Source organism: Pavona decussata, unplaced genomic scaffold (genome assembly GCF_977016875.1).
Source record: "Pavona decussata unplaced genomic scaffold, jaPavDecu1.1 SCAFFOLD_260, whole genome shotgun sequence".
In the NCBI taxonomy this organism is placed as follows: Eukaryota; Metazoa; Cnidaria; class Anthozoa; order Scleractinia; family Agariciidae; genus Pavona; species Pavona decussata.
Genome location: NW_028145663.1, coordinates 1,507,501 through 1,526,140, shown reverse-complemented (window position 1 = coordinate 1,526,140; position 18,640 = coordinate 1,507,501). Strand labels below are relative to the sequence as shown.

General features: G+C 38.1%; 2 protein-coding genes across 4 annotated transcripts in view; one reads left to right on the top strand and one right to left on the bottom strand.

The window, feature by feature from the left end:
* Positions 1 to 18,640, top strand: part of LOC146456213 (uncharacterized) — a 28,622-nt gene that overhangs the window by 1,769 nt on the left and 8,213 nt on the right. Inside the window, exon 1 of one of the 2 annotated variants that reach the window (XM_085093436.1) lies at positions 10,637 to 10,705. The exons of the other annotated variant lie outside the window; for it this stretch is intronic. The gene's annotated coding sequence lies outside the window, so the exon portion shown is untranslated. Of the gene's footprint in view, positions 1 to 10,636; positions 10,706 to 18,640 lie in introns of those variants that run through there. 2 annotated transcript variants of the gene reach the window in all.
* On the bottom strand, positions 5,700 to 17,802 carry LOC146456214 (uncharacterized). 2 transcript variants are annotated; one of them, XM_085093440.1, is made up of 4 exons: positions 17,787 to 17,802; positions 17,089 to 17,261; positions 6,484 to 7,025; positions 5,700 to 6,089 (listed from the first exon to the last, which is right to left on the bottom strand). In XM_085093440.1, the coding sequence occupies exons 3-4, from the start codon at positions 6,958 to 6,960 to the stop codon at positions 5,823 to 5,825; spliced, it is 744 nt and encodes a 247-aa protein (XP_084949566.1). In that variant the 5' UTR covers positions 6,961 to 7,025; positions 17,089 to 17,261; positions 17,787 to 17,802; the 3' UTR covers positions 5,700 to 5,822. The 2 variants fall into 2 exon arrangements, with proteins under 2 accessions (XP_084949566.1, XP_084949565.1); XM_085093439.1 differs by lacking the exons at positions 17,089 to 17,261; positions 17,787 to 17,802 and adding exons at positions 14,561 to 14,576; positions 15,131 to 15,174.

The window sequence follows — 18,640 nt, the reverse complement described above, 5'->3', positions numbered from 1 at the left end:
CCTACATGTAACTTAACATGTTGTGGTTGATCTGGTTTTTCAGTTTTTAACGATGGGTACATTTTTTTTATTTCTTAGCCTGTTGAAACAAGGAACTCACTATCACCCTATGAGAAGGAGAGGTTGAAAAAAATGGGACTGGAAAACAAACTGGAATTACTGAAAAATGAAATGGTAAGGAACAGTGCCATTCTTGTAACCAAAAATAATAAAGGCAATGGCAGTGAATGCAATTTCCAACAGAATATTTCCAATGCTGTGTGGACTTCTACCATGTTTTATTAAATGCATTTACAAATATATCTCATCTGGAAATAAAAAAAAAAAGAGCAGTTTCATTTCCCCAAAGAATATGCTGTTGCATATTAGTGATATGCATAGTATCATTACCGTTATGTTCCGAAGAGAAAGAATAAGCTCATTACTAAAATTGACAACATTTGAGACCCAGCTGCGGTTTGCTTTGACACTGGAAACTTTGTTGGTTGTATGAAAATTGTCATTCCTGATAACTATTCAATAACCCAGGCCTGACTCAGCAGCACAAGGAGCAGGGGATTTCCCAAAGCCGTTTTGAGTTTCAGCTCCTGGCATTTTGGCAGAAAAACATAGTATTGACCACAATAAGGAAAAGAACATCCCTGGTAACTTTTCCGTTTCCTAAATCCTGAAACATACAATAAACTGCAACTGGTTCATGTATGTGTACAGAGGAAACAATTCATTTTATTGGCCTTGGAAATAGTAACAGATACAATTTTCAGTCAAACACAGGACACTGTTTCATTAGGATTAGACGACATATTTTACACTTGTTAACATTGTTTGCTCTTGATTGCTTTCAGATACCCAAGCACGTGGCCATTATATCTGGCCTTTTCTATTTAAGGTTACTCCAAACCTTCGCGGGTGCCTTCCCGAAAAAAATTCGTGCGCGCGTTGTTTTTTATGAAACCATCGCAATCTATATATCGATAAAAAGCTTACTTAATGCAAAATTCGATAAAATTATAAGCTATTTTGGTTATTCCTCTGCTAAGGCGGAGGAAATCGGTAAACAGTAAAATGACAGAGCGCCATTCCGTCGAATTAATCGGGTATCAAACGTGATCTCTGACAAAATGTAGCTGCACAGTGTTAATCACAAATTATCAATCTCTCAAAGGGTGTGAGCATTTCCCCGTATTCCTATTGGTTTTCTTTTAATATATCTGTCAAGTTCCAGTAAAAAAGAATTTGCAAACGTGTTGCGTTCCGAGGCCGCACGGAGGGAAGTATTTGATTTTAAAAAAAAATGCCGACACCCTTTTGTTCCTCGTTGTTCAGTTAACTTTCGGGCCAAATTTCACGAAATTCCGTCAATTCTACATACCCTATTAATTCATTTGAAGAGGAGGCATTTTGCAGCAATCGTATTGCGAATTTTCGCCTTCTAAAGATTTAGAAGCATGTCACGCCTTCATGAAGAATTATGTCAACACCGGGCTCACACTGTGAGCCGCCAGCCAATAACATAGTAGAACCCCTGACGTTCACAGGAAGCAAAATGGTGCTTCGCGGGAAAGTTATAGTTTTTCAGTCATGTTTTTTCCAGTTAGCTTCAGCGAGCACGTTTTCGGTATTACCTAGTGGAAAAAACGTTTTACAAAAAAGAAACAAAAAGAAAAGAAGATAAACCGACAAGCAAGCGCCAATGCAGCATCATAGGGAGGCGCTAGTGGCCGACATGAAAGCTATCGGGTAAGTTTTGCTTGTGTTCAGTAACATTGCAAGTCTTCGAATTGATGAGCGTATTTTTGTTTATAAACCAAGATGTGCAAGAATACTAGTCTTGTAGAATATTGAAACTACAATATATAAGGTTTTTAAATTTAATTAAAGTACATTTACAGCAATAACAACATAAGAGTTGCACAGTTTCAAGGTGAAATCAGTAAAAAGTACAAGTGCGCAGCGTGAATCGTGAACTTGAAAATAAAACCGGAAACGAAAGTTTATGCGAATATTTTTCAATAAACGCGCATAATAATATCTCATTGCATCTCATAGCACATTTCAAAAGCTTTATTTTGGTGCAAGAACGAGAATTTTACGATGATTTAAACCCAAGCTATAGATTTTTGAACATTTTGCATTTTAAGTATGGCGTAACACGCATCAACAGAGAGGCCGTTACGCGCACTGGAGATGTAAGAAAAACTAAACGTGTAGCTACTTTTGGTAGTACGTTTTCAAATAGTTTATTAAACAACGTTTTAAAGCATGGTTTTCTTCCGTTTAATAGTTCAAAAGATATGAATTTTCAAACTTTTGGTTACACGTTAATGACTGACGCATAATTTCCATGCGTGCAAGATAATAAAAAACTCGCTTGAATTTTTCAAATGAAAATGAAGTTCAAATCGACATTCTATTATACAAGATTGAAAATAGAATATATAAGGCTTTCAATATCAATTAAACTGCATTAAAAGGATAAGAGTTTCCCATTTTTTAAGTTGAATCAATGAACAGCAGAACTACGCCTGTGTCTTTTCACTTGTAGCATCGCGTTTTTGAGTTCTCTTTCGAGGAGCTCGTTTGCAGCTTTCGGCTCTGGAGCCTTCGTATGTGCAGTCCACGAAACATTGCTCACTGGCCTAGAAAAGGTTCAAGATACTTAGCACCTTCTGTGCTGCAAAGTGATAAGAAATTGACTTGCCTATTTCCAAAACCACAGCACTCAAACTCGATTGTAAACAAAAAATGCTAATAAGTTGAAATGAAGCCGTTGCCGCGAAAAGGTCGCTGGGGAGTCCACGCCTTACAGAGATTATGTCACCTTGAAAACTTATTAACTTTTTTACGAAAATACCTTTTTCTCAATGTTCTCGCGCGTGTTTTAAGATTTTAAATAATTTGTTTTTGAAAATGTAAGTTTAAGTAATTCAAGTAACTTTAATTTGATCGAAAAATAAACATTCGGCAAAAAGTAGCCCCTCGAAGGTTTGGAGTAACCTTAAAGGCAACTAAAGTGAATGAGGTAAAAATCATAACAGTTAAAAAGGAACTAACCACATTGGGCATATGACTGCCCAGTAGCCAGTCATTCACAAACGAGGTTTTATAGTTCTTCCAGGGAAAGAACTTTATAAAGAGAGCAAAATTAAGAGGAAAAAAACTTAGAAAAAGTTGTATTTCCAAGGATAATCTGGTCCTGGTTGACTAATTAGAAGGGCAAAGAAACGTTCACTTATGTCAAGACAAGTACTCTTGAAAAGGTGACAGCATAAACATGTCCTGCATATAAATCTGATAGAAAAAGTAAATGCCACTTGATATATGTAAATCACACTGTACATTTAGGTTCAGATCATCTATGCATTTTTTTCAGTGTGACTAAATGACTAATCGACGAGTTCAGTGCTCTTCTGAGTAGGCATGAACTGGGACCAAAATCTTTTGAAAATGACTCTGCCTAGTAAAATCTCTATGGCTTCTGTTGAGAATCATAGTTATGTAGAGAGAGTTTAGAGTTTTTAAATGATATATAGTACTACAAACGTTTATGCTTCATATGCTTATGCATCTCTAATTTACCATTTGAAAAAAAAAGTATGGCTTCTGTTGAGAGTCTTAGTTATGTGGAGGGAGTTCAGAGTTTTTAAATGATATATAGTACTACAAACGTTTATGCTTCATATGCTTATGCATCTCTAATTAACCATTTGAAAAAAAAAGTATGGCTTCTGTTGAGAGTCTTAGTTATGTTGAGAGAGTTGAGAGTTTTTAAATGATATCTAGTACTACAAACGTTTATGCTTCGTACACTTATGCATCTCTAATTTACCATTTGAAAACAAAATATGGCTTCTGTTTTTAAATGATATATAGTACTACAAACGTTTATGCTTCATACACTTATGCATCTCTAATTAACCGTTTGAAAAAAATATGGCTTCTGTTCAGAGTCATAGTTATGTTGACAGCCCTGGTTGAGATTTTTAAAGCAATAGTAATACAGGTGTTTATGCCTCATACGCTTATGCATCTCTAATTTACCAATTGACGACAATATATGTATCGTATGTCTTCCTTTAAGAGTCTTATGCCCCATTCACACCAAACACGTTTGAAAGCTGTTTAGTTAAACACAATTTAAAATTGGTACCTTCATAAAAGCTGCTTTTGGGTTTTTGTCGACTACAGATTTAGCACAAATGAAAGCATAAGTTAAAGTTTACTTGAATCCTATGTCAAAGCCAATGGTTCAGCTTTCTGTTACCAGTTTTCATTTTGTTAAACCTGGTTAATTAAACATTTTTGTTGGTGTGAATGGGGCTTTAGATATGTTGAGAGAGTTCGGACACGCTTATTTATCATACACTTGTTTTGCTTATTATAGATTATATATTTCTGGCATTAAAAATTTGATATAGATTATTTCTTTTGTATTAATTTAAAGGATTTATGAATATGCATTTTATTTAAAATTCAATTCAATTTACACTTTATTCCTTATGAGAATTACAAGTAAACTTGTATAGAACAGTGACTTAAGGACGGTGCCTACTAATTAAGAAGTTTTTTTTGTGTGGTTTATGGCTAAGAGGCGAAAACAGCAGGGTACCTGTTGCAGAGATTTGTTGTAATAAAATGTTTACATTTTAAAGACTTTATATGCACTTAATTTATGACAATTTTAGTAATATTTTATGGTCTGATTTTAGCTTTTTGCAGAGATTTTATTGGGATTTTGTGTTCTGGCAGTTGTATTCTGTTTTTTAAACAGCCGGTTTTTTTTACAGAGAAAATGTGAATAATTTACAGAGATTAAACTGTATACATTTTACAGACATTAAATGTACTTTTCGATGACATTATGTGTAGTTTATTTGTGTACATTATACTAACATTTTATGCAGTAATTTTTGTTTGATTTTTACAGACGTTTTATTGACGTTTTATATTCTTCGTTTAACAAAGTTTTTTTCTGAGCTTTTTTTTACAGAGAAAATGTGCAGATTTTACAAGGATTAGTATATACGTTATAAAATGTCTGTAGATTTCGGACAAAATTTACAAGGAAAAAGTTAACAAATCGAATGTGGTTTGGCGTTGTCTGTACTCTTATCGACAACGATATTCGTCATCACAGTGGTCAAAACAACAATTTTGACCGCCACTGTGATGACGAATATCGCTGTCGATAAGAGTACAGACAACGCCAAACCACATTCGATTTGTTTTTTACCACAATATCAACGTCAAAGAAATTTTTTACAATAACTGTCAAAATTTCCGCGCGCTGATTGACGCGAGCAGCATTGTCTAGACTCTTATCGACAACGGAAAATTAGCCAATCAGATTGCGAGATTAGAAACAGTTGTGGTAAAACAACGATTTTACAGACATTTCATAGACCTTATTCCAAAATGGCTACCATTTTAATATTCTTTTGTTAGTATTTAAATTAGCCCTTCTTGCCTCGTTCTTAAGCTCAAAAATCAAAAGAATATTTTACCTTGAACAAGGCAAGAAGGGCTAATTTGAATGCGAACAAAAGGATATTAAAATGGAAGCAAGCCATTTTGGAATATGGTTTATGCGATCTTAAGGCACAAAATGTGGTGAAATTTACAGAGATTCTATACGGTTTATAAAATCTCTGTGACTGGCACATTTACAGACATCGAAATTTACAAGTAAAATGTAGACATTTTCCAGCGATTTAGTTAACTTTATTGAAGTCTGTAAATGGTCCAAGTTTTCCAGTGGACTTTTTAAATTTCTTTAAAAAATCATAACCTGATATTAAAGGAAATAAACTGAAAAAAAAGGTTCATGCATACGGCAGCTTCTTCACGGTTTCCAAGTCTCCATCGAGCTTGTCCACTTTATACTGCTTGATTGGCATCGTGGACAGGTCTGGAAACTTCTCCTCCTTGGCATTTGTAAATGTGACCATGCCCTGCAAGCCATCTACAACAGGCCCCGCGTTAGTGATGATCTGGTTGACTTGGTCGATTGTGGGAGCAACGGCAGTCTTCTTTCCGCTTCCATTGTCCGGCCACAGCTCTTTGGCGACATTGTAGATTGTGTCCAGGTGCTGTATACATTAAAAAGTAAAACAAACGACACTGAGTTGAAACATCATCAGCAATCAATTTCCACGAAAGGTCGCGCCAGTTTTTTTCGATTCAATGATCAACCATCAAACCCTGTTCTCTATCAAGCCCTTCTCTCTACTAACCCACCCCCACGTTTGGTTTGTAGGACACAGGTTTTTCAATAACCCCCTCTACCCTACTCTAAATACAGCCCCTACTACTTTAATACAGCCCCCCTTCTTTATTTACCCACCCCCACACCACCCCAACTAAGGACTAAAAATAAACAAACCCCCTGGAGGTTAAAGGGTGTTTACGGTAACTGGATTTTTGAAATCTCCTTCCACTGGCCTACAAGCAAAGCTATAACTTTCTCGCAATGAGTGAACTCACCTTCTGCATTGCCTGAGTGTACTTGGTATAAACATCTGGCAGGGGCACCTCAAATCCGCTTCCAGTATCCACCATGATGTTCTTCTTGGCCTGCATCCAATCGGTAAGATCTTTGAAATAGGTGGAGATATCGGTGATCAGCTGCGACAGCGACTTGATCTTTTTCTGCTTCTTCTGCATTGCCTCCTTTTCAATGCCGCTGGACTTCGATATTAACTTGGTCAAGCCAGAATTCACTGCCCAAAGTATGGCACCAATCGCCAAATTTTTGGCAACGAACTTAACGACTTGTTGTACCACCGTTCCCCACTCGATCTCCTTCAGTGAGTTGAGGGCACTTTTCAGCTTGCCGACATTTTCTTTGGCGATTTTTATCTCCTCAAGCTCTTCCTCCTCCAATCCTTCTTCTGCAGCATCTTCTTCAATTTCTGCTTCGGCTTCGTCGGCAATTTCAAGAGCTTCTTCAATCACAGACATTTCTAATTATTTGGCTAGTCACAATGTATGGAGAAGAGTTTCAACTGCGGTTTGCAATGTTGCACCTGCAAAGATACAGAGCAGTTTAATAACGTGCTCAGTTGAAAACAAAGATATATAGCGTAACACGCACTATTTTAAGCTGTAAATGCGTTAATATATGGGTGGTACGGACAGCCAGACAACAAACCGAGGCGAGGAATCTTCTAATGTTACTTTAATACCGTAATAAATTCTGAAATCATACAGTGCAAACGGATTTTAAAACTACATTCCAATCATATCTGGGGCGTATCGCAAATCGATTTCTGGCTCTCTTGATACAATAACAAAATGGCTATCACGAGCTTAAAGACGAGAAACAAAGTAAAATGAACAAACAAAATAGTTCCTGAAGGGTAAAACCTCGCACGATCGAAGAGATCCAGATTTACAAAGGAACTGTCCGTTAAAGGTCTAGACAGTGGATTATGAATGTTCCTTATATAAAAAGCTGAATTCTGTACGCATTTTGATTGGTTCTTACTTATGATCTATTGGAGGACAGACGCATATATGACGTCACCATTAGCATCTTTTGCTTCTTTATTATATAAAACAAATAGATTACATTTTGCCGTGCGTCTGTTCAGTAATAGATCACAGAAGACGTCAAAATGTGGTAAGAACATCAGTGGCCGAGTTCTTACCACATCTTGATGTCATCTGTGATCTATTACTGAACAGACGCACGGCAACATGGAATCTATTTGTTAATTGGAGTACTTTTTAAACAAGACGCCTATGGGTTTTTACGCGGGATGAGTTGGTGTATGTTTAGCACTAAGTGCAAATGGAAACGTATCCTTCCGTCGCGATTGAGCTAATGGAATAGTTTGAGTCACAAAGATAGCGTGATTTGTTTCGGTATCCCCTTTCGTTACGCTACTTATCGTCGTACCGGAAATTGCGTTACGAAAACGTAATGACCACAAACATACAGGCCTTTTCTGGTTATATAATGTCAATAAGTGTAAGATTACAAATTGTCCTCGTTTCATAAAATAAAAATAGTAAGAAAGACTAAAAGCTTTCCTAAATGAAAACTTTTAGTAAAAATTGACAATCAAACCTTTATTTTTTTTTGTGTGTGTGTGTGTGAAATGGATTTCAAGTAGCGTTCAGGGCTGAGTTGCTCGAAGCATGGTTAGCGCTAACCATCGGTTAAGAGGTATTAAAACCTATAGGTTGTTATGGTATTTAACCCGGGTTAGCGCTAACCATGCTTCGAGCAACTGGGCCCAGGGCTGAGTTGCTCGAAGCATGCTTAGCGCTAACCGTTGGTGAAGAGGTATTAAAACCTATAGGTTGTCATGGTATTTAACCCGGGTTAGCGCTAACCATGCTTCGAGCAACTGGGCCCAGGGATCAGCTCGATAAAGTGATGTGATGTGTGTTTTAGCTTATCAATGAACTTTCCTCCTCAAATGTGGTTCTACAATCTGTCAAACAGAGCGTGATTTCTTCGCCGGGAAGATTTAATTCTTTTCTACAATACGTGCGTGAGGTCCGTAATTGATTACGCTGTTCAAGTATTTTACAACGCCTTGCCGCAGTATCTCATTAACGACCATATCCACATCGAGAAAAGAGCGCTCTCAATTATTATGCCCGACACGAGCTACAATAATGCATGCGAAATTCTTGGCGAATCACCCATAGTGAATCATATTGATTCATTATGTGATAAGCTTTTTTATAGCATTACATCCGATAAAGACCATAGGCTGAACAGCTTACTTCCGCCATTATATAAGAATCCAAGGTATAACTTATGATATACCACATGTCCGCACCAACAGGGAAAAAAACTCGTTTATCCTCGCAATGGCCCACCAAACGAATCAATTTTTTGGAAACGTGATAAAGGTATTATTAAATTGATTATTATTTGCTAAATTCCTTTAAGACATAGTTAGCATTTGTATTATATTTTAATCATTATTGTAAAATTTTTATTGTAAGTATTAGTATGTAATTGCCAACGAGTCACCCTCGCGAGGACGCGAGGGTGACGAGGCGGCAGCATTATAAAGCCGACGCGCGAGTTAGTTTTGTTACAGGCAGAAAAAGTCTCGAATAAAAATGTAAGCATAAGGTAATGTAAGAGTGACATCATCGGTGATTGTTTTCGAGCTAGCCAATGGCATCGCGGTATTTTTTTTATCTAAACCAATCACATCAGGAGTATCATGAGCGCTAGTACCCAGATTCTTCTTACACACGCGCGAACTTAAATTTTATAAACAATATGGCGGCCTAAGTGGCGAATTTAGTTGTCTTCGCTCTGTTCAAGAGATTTGGATAAGAATAGCAGTGTTTATACGTCTTACTGTATCAGGATGGTGTATAAAAATAGCAAATATCTTTTTAAGCGCTAGGAAACTTTGCAGAAGTTTTCACGTTTAAGAGCAATCAAATTTTTCCTACGCGCCATCTTATTTTTCGATCCTGCGCGACTGTGTGGAAATGTTCCGCTCTAATCACAGGGAGTCCACAAAAGTTGTGAAAAAGAAATAAATTAATAAATTATTGACTTACGTTGTTCGTTTCTTGCGTTTTTCTTTAGTGCTCATTTGCATAAAATTTACGCGACAGCACTAATGTCGTGTACTGAGTTGTGCGCGAGCGGATCTAAGCTCTGCTGACTTTACTATATATATTGACAAGGGAGGCAACTTTTTCGCGAAACAATTTGCACACACTCAGCAAAATAGCTTTGAGCGTTCGACTTGTTCGCCGCTTTGCAACCAAATTCGTATCAAATGAAAGCTGGATAAATTTGGGAACACACTTACCTGTCAGAATCCCAAGAAGAAACAATTTTGAGCCAGCATTTTAGCTCCGTTTTCGTAGTTTTGCTCGGTGTGTTTTTTCGCAACAGCTGCGGCCAGTTACCTTGGCGCAGACGTCACAGATTTACGCGCCATCACGAGCGAAATGTCGCCTCTCCCTACCTCGCAAAGATGGTTTTGAGCGACAGCTATGGACAGTCATCTCTCCCTGTTTAGTCACAAATTGCGCGAGACCGCAAAAAATTTTCGGCCGACTTGTCGCGCAAACCTAAATTTTGTAAATAAAACCAAAGTAGAATGTCAGTTCGCGCAATTTGTGACTAAACAGGGAGCGATGACTGTCCATAGCTGTCGCGCAAAAACATCTTTGCGAGGTAGGGAGAGGCGACATTTCGCTCGTGATGGCGCGTAAATCTGTGACGTCTGCGCCAAGGTAACTGGCCGCAGCTGTTGCGAAAAAATACACCAAGCAAAACTACGAAAACGGAGCTAAAATGCTGGCTCAAAATTGTTTCTTCTTGAGATTCTGACAGGTAAGTGTGTTCCCAAATTTATCCAGCTTTCATTTGATACGAATTTGGTTGCAAAGCGGCGAACAAGTCGAACGCTCAAAGCTATTTTGCTGAGTGTGTTCAAATTGTTCCGCGAAAAAGTTGCCTCCCTTGTCAATATATATAGTAAAGTCAGCAGAGCTTAGATCCGCTCGCGCACAACTCAGTACACGACATTAGTGCTGTCGCGTAAATTTTATGCAAATGAGCACTAAAGAAAACCGCAAGAAACGACGTAAGTCAATAATTTATTAATTTATTTCTTTTTCACAACTTTTGTGGACTCCCTGTGCTCTAATGGCAGATTTGTTGCTCCGTTGGTGGACGGCAAAAATTCCGACGACTCTGTCAATCGAGGAGGTAAGAGAATTCAAATCTTGTAGTGTGTTTGTAGTGTGTTTTGTTTTCTGAGGAGGGAGCATTTTTCTTAAAGTAACCTTTAATCTTTAAACATGATGATATTCAAATAGCCCTTTATCGGCGGTGTGCGACAAATGCAGACTGCAGACTTGCAGACTTGCAGACTTGCAGACCTGCAGACTTGCAGACCTGCAGACTTGCAGACTCAACATACTGGCCTTTCCCAATTCATTTTAAAAATAGTATTGTGTAACCTCCGTCATTCCATATCATGCGCTGTCCGCTTGGTACGCTTTGATACTTGGCCACTTTCACGGTTGTCCTTCAGGAATTAAATTCGTACGTGCGCCAGTTTTGAGAAAACGTTGTCAAACTATTTAGCAAACAGCATAATAAGGGCTAAGTTCTGGAAAAAAAATACAATTTTAGTGATTATTTTACATTCTAAAATATCAGGATCGGGTAAACGCTTCGACGAACGAGGCCTGTTGGATTGAATTTGTCGGCTATCGAACGCCTGGCAAGAACGAAATAGATGCACAGCGTTATAATTATTCAAAAGACATTAATAAGGCTTTTCCGATATTTTGATTGGTTATCGAGATATCCATGTTCAAAGTTAGAATAAAAGAAATGATTTAGAAATACATGAAACAAGAAATATGAGTGATAGGAACCGACGTTTCGGTGCATCTTGCGCCATTATCAAGGTTACATAATTAATGATAAAAAGCGGTTTGTAAAAAGGCTAAGTTGAAGCGAATTTGCCTAACATAGCGGCAAGCTAATTACTTAAACGGCAAGCTAATTACTTAAATACTTTAGCACGAAGAGAATCGGACTGCACATTTGACTGCCTTGCTAATGAAATGTTGTATATTCAAGAGCTTTTAAAAACCAACATTGAATGTGCAGTCCGATTCTCTTCGTGCTAAAGTATTTTTAATTAGCTTGCCGCTATGTTAGGCAAATTCGCTTCAACTTAGCCTTTTTACAAACCGCCTTTTTATGTAACCTTGATAATGGCGCAAGATGCACCGAAACGTCGGTTCCTATCACTCATATTTCTTGTTTAAAGTTAGAATAGCAAAAAAAATATGTAGACGTGTTGCTCAAGTGGTCGCCATGCCAAAGTTAGTTTGAATTTAAATCCCTGTGCGAGATTTTAGCTCTTAAAATTTTGTAAACAACCAATGCCTCCACAAGGGATTATATCACCTCGATCGTACTAAATGCCGCGAGCTAGTGAATCAGCAACACTCCATGGAACTAACAACACTAGCACATAATTCTCGTTAAATTCCAAAGTCGCGAAAATCTGGAAGTATGCAGGTCGCGCAAGTCTTCACGGTTGTCCTGAAGGACAACCGTGAAAGTAGCCAAGTAGCCTTAAAGCGTACTAAGCGGACAGCGCATGATGTGGAATGGCGGACTGGTTACACAATATTATTTTTAAAATGAATTGGGAAAGGCCAGTATGTTGAGTCTGCAAGTCTGCAGGTCTGCAAGTCTGCAGGTCTGCAGGTCTGCAAGTCTGCAAGTCTGCAAGTCTGCAGTCTGCATTTGTCGCACGCCGCTTTATCGGTTGATTTTTCTCATTTGCATTACAATGTTATCCAACGCAGATGCGAGGCAATTTCGGGCTAAAACTACAAAATAGCCCGAAATTGCCTCACTTACATACTAGATTTCATTGTAATGCAAATGAGCAGAGTTAACCGTGAAAAGGGCTATTGGAAGCTATAAATACGGACAATAGTAGGCCAGTGTCGTTATATGTGAATTCATGTGGTCGGTAACATAATATGCACAATAAAGATATCATTCCAGACTGATACACTGCGGACCAACACAAATCCTTAATTATAGGGATTTACAAAATATTTTAGATAAAAATCATCGTTTTCTAGTCAAACTGAGTGTTTTTTTTTTTTTGTTGATGTTTAGGTTCTGTTTGAGGGAGATGCACATTGGAGATGTTTGAATACAGGAGAAATATTTAAAGTCAATTGCAACTTAGCTTTGTTCCATTCTTCTATTTTCTTTTAAATACCGTACTTGTGGCTCATTAATTCAATAAATTGGATTGAAAAGCTCATTTTTATTGTAAAATTCTGTTATTCGTAGGTTGATAGCCATTCTTGTACACATTAAAGTTGTTTATTTTGGTTTTTGTATAAACTCAAACAGGTAATGCAAGGGCCGCAGATGTTTCACCTCTAATCTACCTCACAAGTTTAGTTCTTATAGACATTCTAAACAACAAAGAATAGCATGGGAGTTTTGCAATGCTTTATGATTCAGTTTGAAAACTGTTTTGTAGTCTGGTTACTTCTTAATTTTCATTCGGCACGCAACTGTGACAGTTTTTATTCGTTGGCACTCTACCGGCAGGTATTACTAGTCATTACGTAATTCAGCCCACGGGCTGCGATGTAAATTTAAAAAACTTTAAGAAGCCTTCTAATTTACCGGCCGTCACGCAGTAGCGTGACCCCTGCTTCCAGTAATACAGTACTCATTTCTTAGCCATCACGCAGTAGCGTGACCGCCGTCAAAACATTCGTGAGTTGGAAAACCGGCAGCCTAAGCTAACTATTTAATAACATGAAAGTGAAATGGATTTATAGAATTTATACGTTTTTATTTTGGTGAGAAAAGAGCCCGGGATTGAGGGGGGATTCCTATATAAAAGTGACGGAGGTGCTCGCCGTACCCTCGTGGTTTGGTACCCCTTAGGGTGTTGAAAACTATGAGGGGAAGTAAATCTTTACGAGTAGAAGGCATTCATAGGAAAATCCCGTAAGTCTTTATAGCTGTTGAACTTATTGTCAAAGTTCCATTTATTGTTTTGTTTAAAAGTTGGTACCTCTCAGCGGTAAAAGTTTATTCAGGCCACTTCCACAAAATACCCATCAGGGGTCCTTTTAAAAATTCCCAACGACCACCAAAGTCACTTTTATAAGGGAGAACTCCCCCCCCCCCCCCCCCACCCCTGGGATGAAAGACACGGGCTGGAAGGCTCGAATAGAACAACATAGTGGTTCAACTGATTTAGCCGGCAGGGATTACGGGCGAAATCGGGAAAAAGATAGAAAATCATATGGAGAAACGTCCGAAGGTGTTCAAAACTCGTTCGCTTATATTTTTGAGTGCCGAAAAGTTGATTAACTATTGAAATTTCCCTACCTTTATCCAGCACCCGAATTAGTCAGTGACTCGAAAGATGATTTCGATTCATGTAACTAAGGTAGATAAAAGGTTTTGTCCTTCACCATTGTCCTTTGATTTTACACTTTGCCATACCGAAAAATCATTACATCTAGTAACCACTGAGAATTAAAGGCATAAAATATTGTAGTATGACCTAGTATCTATGGCTCTTTAGACCATGTCGTAAAAGCGCTCTTGTGAGTTGTTGCATGACAGCGCTTTCTTCACGCAAATATTTGGAAGATCCACGATCTCAAAATAAAATAAATGATGATACGATTGTTTCATTGGAGTTGTCTGAAAACTTGACCATGAAATAGCGAGTCATCAATTTTAAAACCCTGGCGGAAACAAAGAATACGTTTTCTTGGTTATGTTTCAAGTGACGCTCGACTCACAGTCCAATATATGTCGCAAAGTAGCAGGACATTGAGCATTTTGCATCAGTGGATAACACAGCCAAAAATCAGGGAACAGAAAAAAGTTCTAAGCCCTCAGCCTACTTGGAATATGGTCGTGTTTTAACCTGCATAAAACGTGGTCATCAAGATTAACTTAATAGCATTTGAACACAAATCAACTGAACAACTTTCAGCTCTTAACAGATATCCTTTTTAAATGTTTAATGGAGCAAAAAACTACCCTGCAAAGCTTGTGCCTGTTTGCCGCTCACAGCCAAATATTCGAGTAATAGGAGAAATAGGAAAAAGCCCGTCCTTTATAATGAAGAACTTGACAGATAATCCAGTCAAACTGGAGAAACCGGAAAATTCAATTTTCAAATGCCATTACGAAATCGCGCCCATTGAAACACGTCGCTCGTAAATGCAAATGAGCTTTATTTTGGACGTCAATCACAGCAGTCTCTTGTGTATGGTATTGTTAAAGTGACAATTCGCGGAACGCATCTATTCATTTAGCCTGCGTCGCAGACAGTCTATAAATCCCTGATATAGACAGTCTGCGCAACGGCTCCAAAAAGCTTGTTCTGGTATCCCGCCGGTTTGCAGGGATATCTGTAACCATTTCTGATTAGGAAGTTAAATGAAAGTCTGTCTAGTTTGCACTGAGTATCTTAAAGATTTCTTGCGACATATTGCATAAATTTGATAACCTTCTCAAGATTAACTCAATGGCAATTGAACACAAATCAACTAAAACTTATTATCGACCTTGAACAACCTTTTTAATTAACTCATATCCTTCTTTTGCCTGTTTGCCGCTGTGCTATTTCCCTGGAGAATAACTCATTACGAAATCGCGCCCATTAAAACACGTCGCCCGATAAACGTGGGGTACGATGCTTTGCGAGCATTACAAAGCGTGCCGCTGGTGGCGGTATCTTTCGTCTCGCAGCATAATAGTCTGAAATGAGGGGGCGCGGGAGAGAGAGACCTATTGTACCAGATCTGTTGTACCAACACGCACTGTACTTTCTTCGGTTGCATATTTGATTAAGGCATCTCACTGATAGAAAGCTGTACTACTATAAATTTTGGAATAATTCTAAAGCTAAAGATTATTCATTTGATAATCGAAAGTTTGATTTGAAATTTGTCGCACAATTTGTTACCTCTTCCTGTTTATCAAGCACAAGGGTTAGTCCTTAGTCATTAACTCAACAGATGATTTCGATTCATGTAATTTAGCATATATAGGGAGGTAAAGGGTTTCGTCCTTCTTCACGATTGTCCTTTGATTTTACAATGCTTTGCCATACCGAAAAATCATTACATCTAGTAACCACTGAGAATTAAAGGCATAAAATATTGTAGTATGACCTAGTATCTATGGCTCTTTAGACTATGTCGTAAAACCGCTCTCGTGAGTTGTTCCATGACAGCGCTTTCTTAACGCAAATATTTGGAAGATCCACGATCTCAAAATAAAATAAATGATGATACGATTGTTTCATTGGAGTTGTCTGAAAACTTAAACAAGAAATAGCGAGTCATCAATTTTAAAACGTTTTCTTGGTTATGGTTTCAAGTGACGCTCCACTCACAGTCCAATATATGTCGCAAAGTAGCAGGACATTGAGCATTTTCATCAGTGGATAGCACAGCCAAAAATCAGGGAACAGGGAAAAGTTCTAAGCCCTCAGCCTACTTGGAATATGGTCGTGTTTTAACCCGCATAAAACGTAGTCATCAAGATTAACTTAATAGCATTTCAACACAAATCAACTTAAAGTTATCAGAATCGACCTTGAACAACTTTCAGCTCTTAACAGATATCCTTTTTAAATGTTTAATGGAGCAAACACTTACCCTGCAAAGCTTGTGCCTGTTTGCCGCTCACAGCCAAATATTCGAGTAATAGGAGAAATAGGAAAAAGCCCGTCCTTTATAATGAAGAACTTGACAGATAATCCAGTCAAACTGGAGAAACCGGAAAATTCAGTTTTCAAATGCCATTACGAAATCGCGCCCATTGAAACACGTCGCTCGTAAATGCAAATGAGCTTTATTTTGGACGTCAATCACAGCAGTCTTTTGTGTATGGTATTGTTAAAGTGACAATTCGCGGAACGCATCCAAATCCTTGATATAGACAGTCTGCGCAACGGCTCCAAAAAGCTTGTTCTGGTATCCCGCCGGTTTGCAGGGATATCTGTAACCATTTCTGATTAGGAAGTTAAATGAAAGTCTGTCTAGTTTGCACTGAGTATCTTAAAGATTTCTTGCGACATATTGCATAAATTAGATAACCTTCTCAAGATTAACTCAATGGCAATTGAACACAAATCAACTAAAACTTATTATCGACCTTTTACAACCTTTTTAATTAACTCATATCCTTCTTTTGCCTGTTTGCCGCTGTGCTATTTCCCTGGAGAATTACTCATTACGAAATCGCGCCCATTAAAACACGTCGCCCGATAAACGTGGGGTACGATGCTTTGCGAGCATTACAAAGCGTGCCGCTGGTGGCGGTATCTTTCGTCTCGCAGCATAATAGTCTGAAATGAGGGGGCGCGGGAGAGAGAGACCTATTGTACCAGATCTGTTGTACCAACACGTACTGCACTTTCTTCGGTTGCATATTTGATTAAGGCATCTCACTGATAGAAAGCTGTACTACTATAAATTTTGTAATAATTCTAAAGCTAAAGATTATTCATTTGATAATCGAAAGTTTGATTTGAAATTTGTCGCACAATTTGTTACCTCTTCCTGTTTATCAAGCACAAGGGTTAGTCCTTAGTCATTGACTCAAGAGATGATTTCGATTCATGTAATTTAGCATATATAGGGAGGTAAAGGGTTTCGTCCTTCTTCACGATTGTCCTTTGATTTTACAATGCTTTGCCATACCGAAAAATCATTACATCTAGTAACCACTGAGAATTAAAGGCATAAAATATTGTAGTATGACCTAGTATCTATGGCTCTTTAGACCATGTCGTAAAAGCGCTCTCGTGAGTTGTTCCATGACAGCGCTTTCTTAACGCAAATATTTGGAAGATCCACGATCTCAAAATAAAATAAATGATGATACGATTGTTTCAATGGAGTTGTCTGAAAACTTAAACAAGAAATAGCGAGTCATCAATTTTAAAACATTTTCTTGGTTATGGTTTTAAGTGACGCTCCACTCACAGTCCAATATATGTCGCAAAGTAGCAGGACATTGAGCATTTTGCATCAGTGGATAGCACAGCCAAAAATCAGGGAACAGGGAAAAGTTCTAAGCCCTCAGCCTACTTGGAATATGGTCGTGTTTTAACCCGCATAAAACGTAGTCATCAAGATTAACTTAATAGCATTTCAACACAAATCAACTTAAAGTTATCAGAATCGACCTTGAACAACTTTCAGCTCTTAACAGATATCCTTTTTAAATGTTTGATGGAGCAAACACTTACCCTGCAAAGCTTGTGCCTGTTTGCCGCTCACAGCCAAATATTCGAGTAATAGGAGAAATAGGAAAAAGCCCGTCCTTTATAATGAAGAACTTGACAGATAATCCAGTCAAACTGGAGAAACCGGAAAATTCAGTTTTCAAATGCCATTACGAAATCGCGCCCATTGAAACACGTCGCTCGGAAATGCAAATGATTTTAATTTTGGACGTCAATCACAGCATTTTTTTGTGTATGGTATTGTGAAAGTGACAATTCGCGGAACGCATCTATTCATTTAGCCTGCGTCGCAGACAGTCTATAAATCCCTGATATAGACAGTCTGCGCAACGGCTCCAAAAATATCCCGCCGGTTTGCAGGGATATCTGTAACCATTTCTGATTAGGAAGTTAAATGAAAGTCTGTCTAGTTTGCACTGAGTATCTTAAAGATTTCTTGCGACATATTGCATAAATTTGATAACCTTCTCAAGATTAACTCAATGGCAATTGAACACAAATCAACTAAAACTTATTATCGACCTTTTACAACCTTTTTAATTAACTCATATCCTTCTTTTGCCTGTTTGCCGCTGTGCTATTTCCCTCGAGAATTACTCATTACGAAATCGTCCGATAAACGTGGGGTACGATGCTTTGCGTGCATTACAAAGCGTGCCGCTTGTTTTTCGTGTTGTGTGCGTCTGTCGTAAGAATTTTGTAGGTTGATTTACACGACGCGATTCGTGTCGTAGGCATGGCGTAAGCGTGTCGCATGAGACAAATCGTAGGCAAAATCGTATCGTCTAAATCGCCCTTAATAATAATAATAACACTTATATAGCGCTTATCCGCATGCGTTCTAAGCGCTTTACATC

Excerpts from the sequence above, each read along its gene's own strand:
- LOC146456214 (XM_085093440.1), bottom strand. The coding sequence starts at position 6,960 with ATGTCTGTGATTGAAGAAGCTCTTGAAATTGCCGACGAAGCCGAAGCA. Across the intron at positions 6,090-6,483 it reads ACACTCAGGCAATGCAGAAG|CACCTGGACACAATCTACAA; the intron begins GTGAGTTCACTC and ends TAATGTATACAG.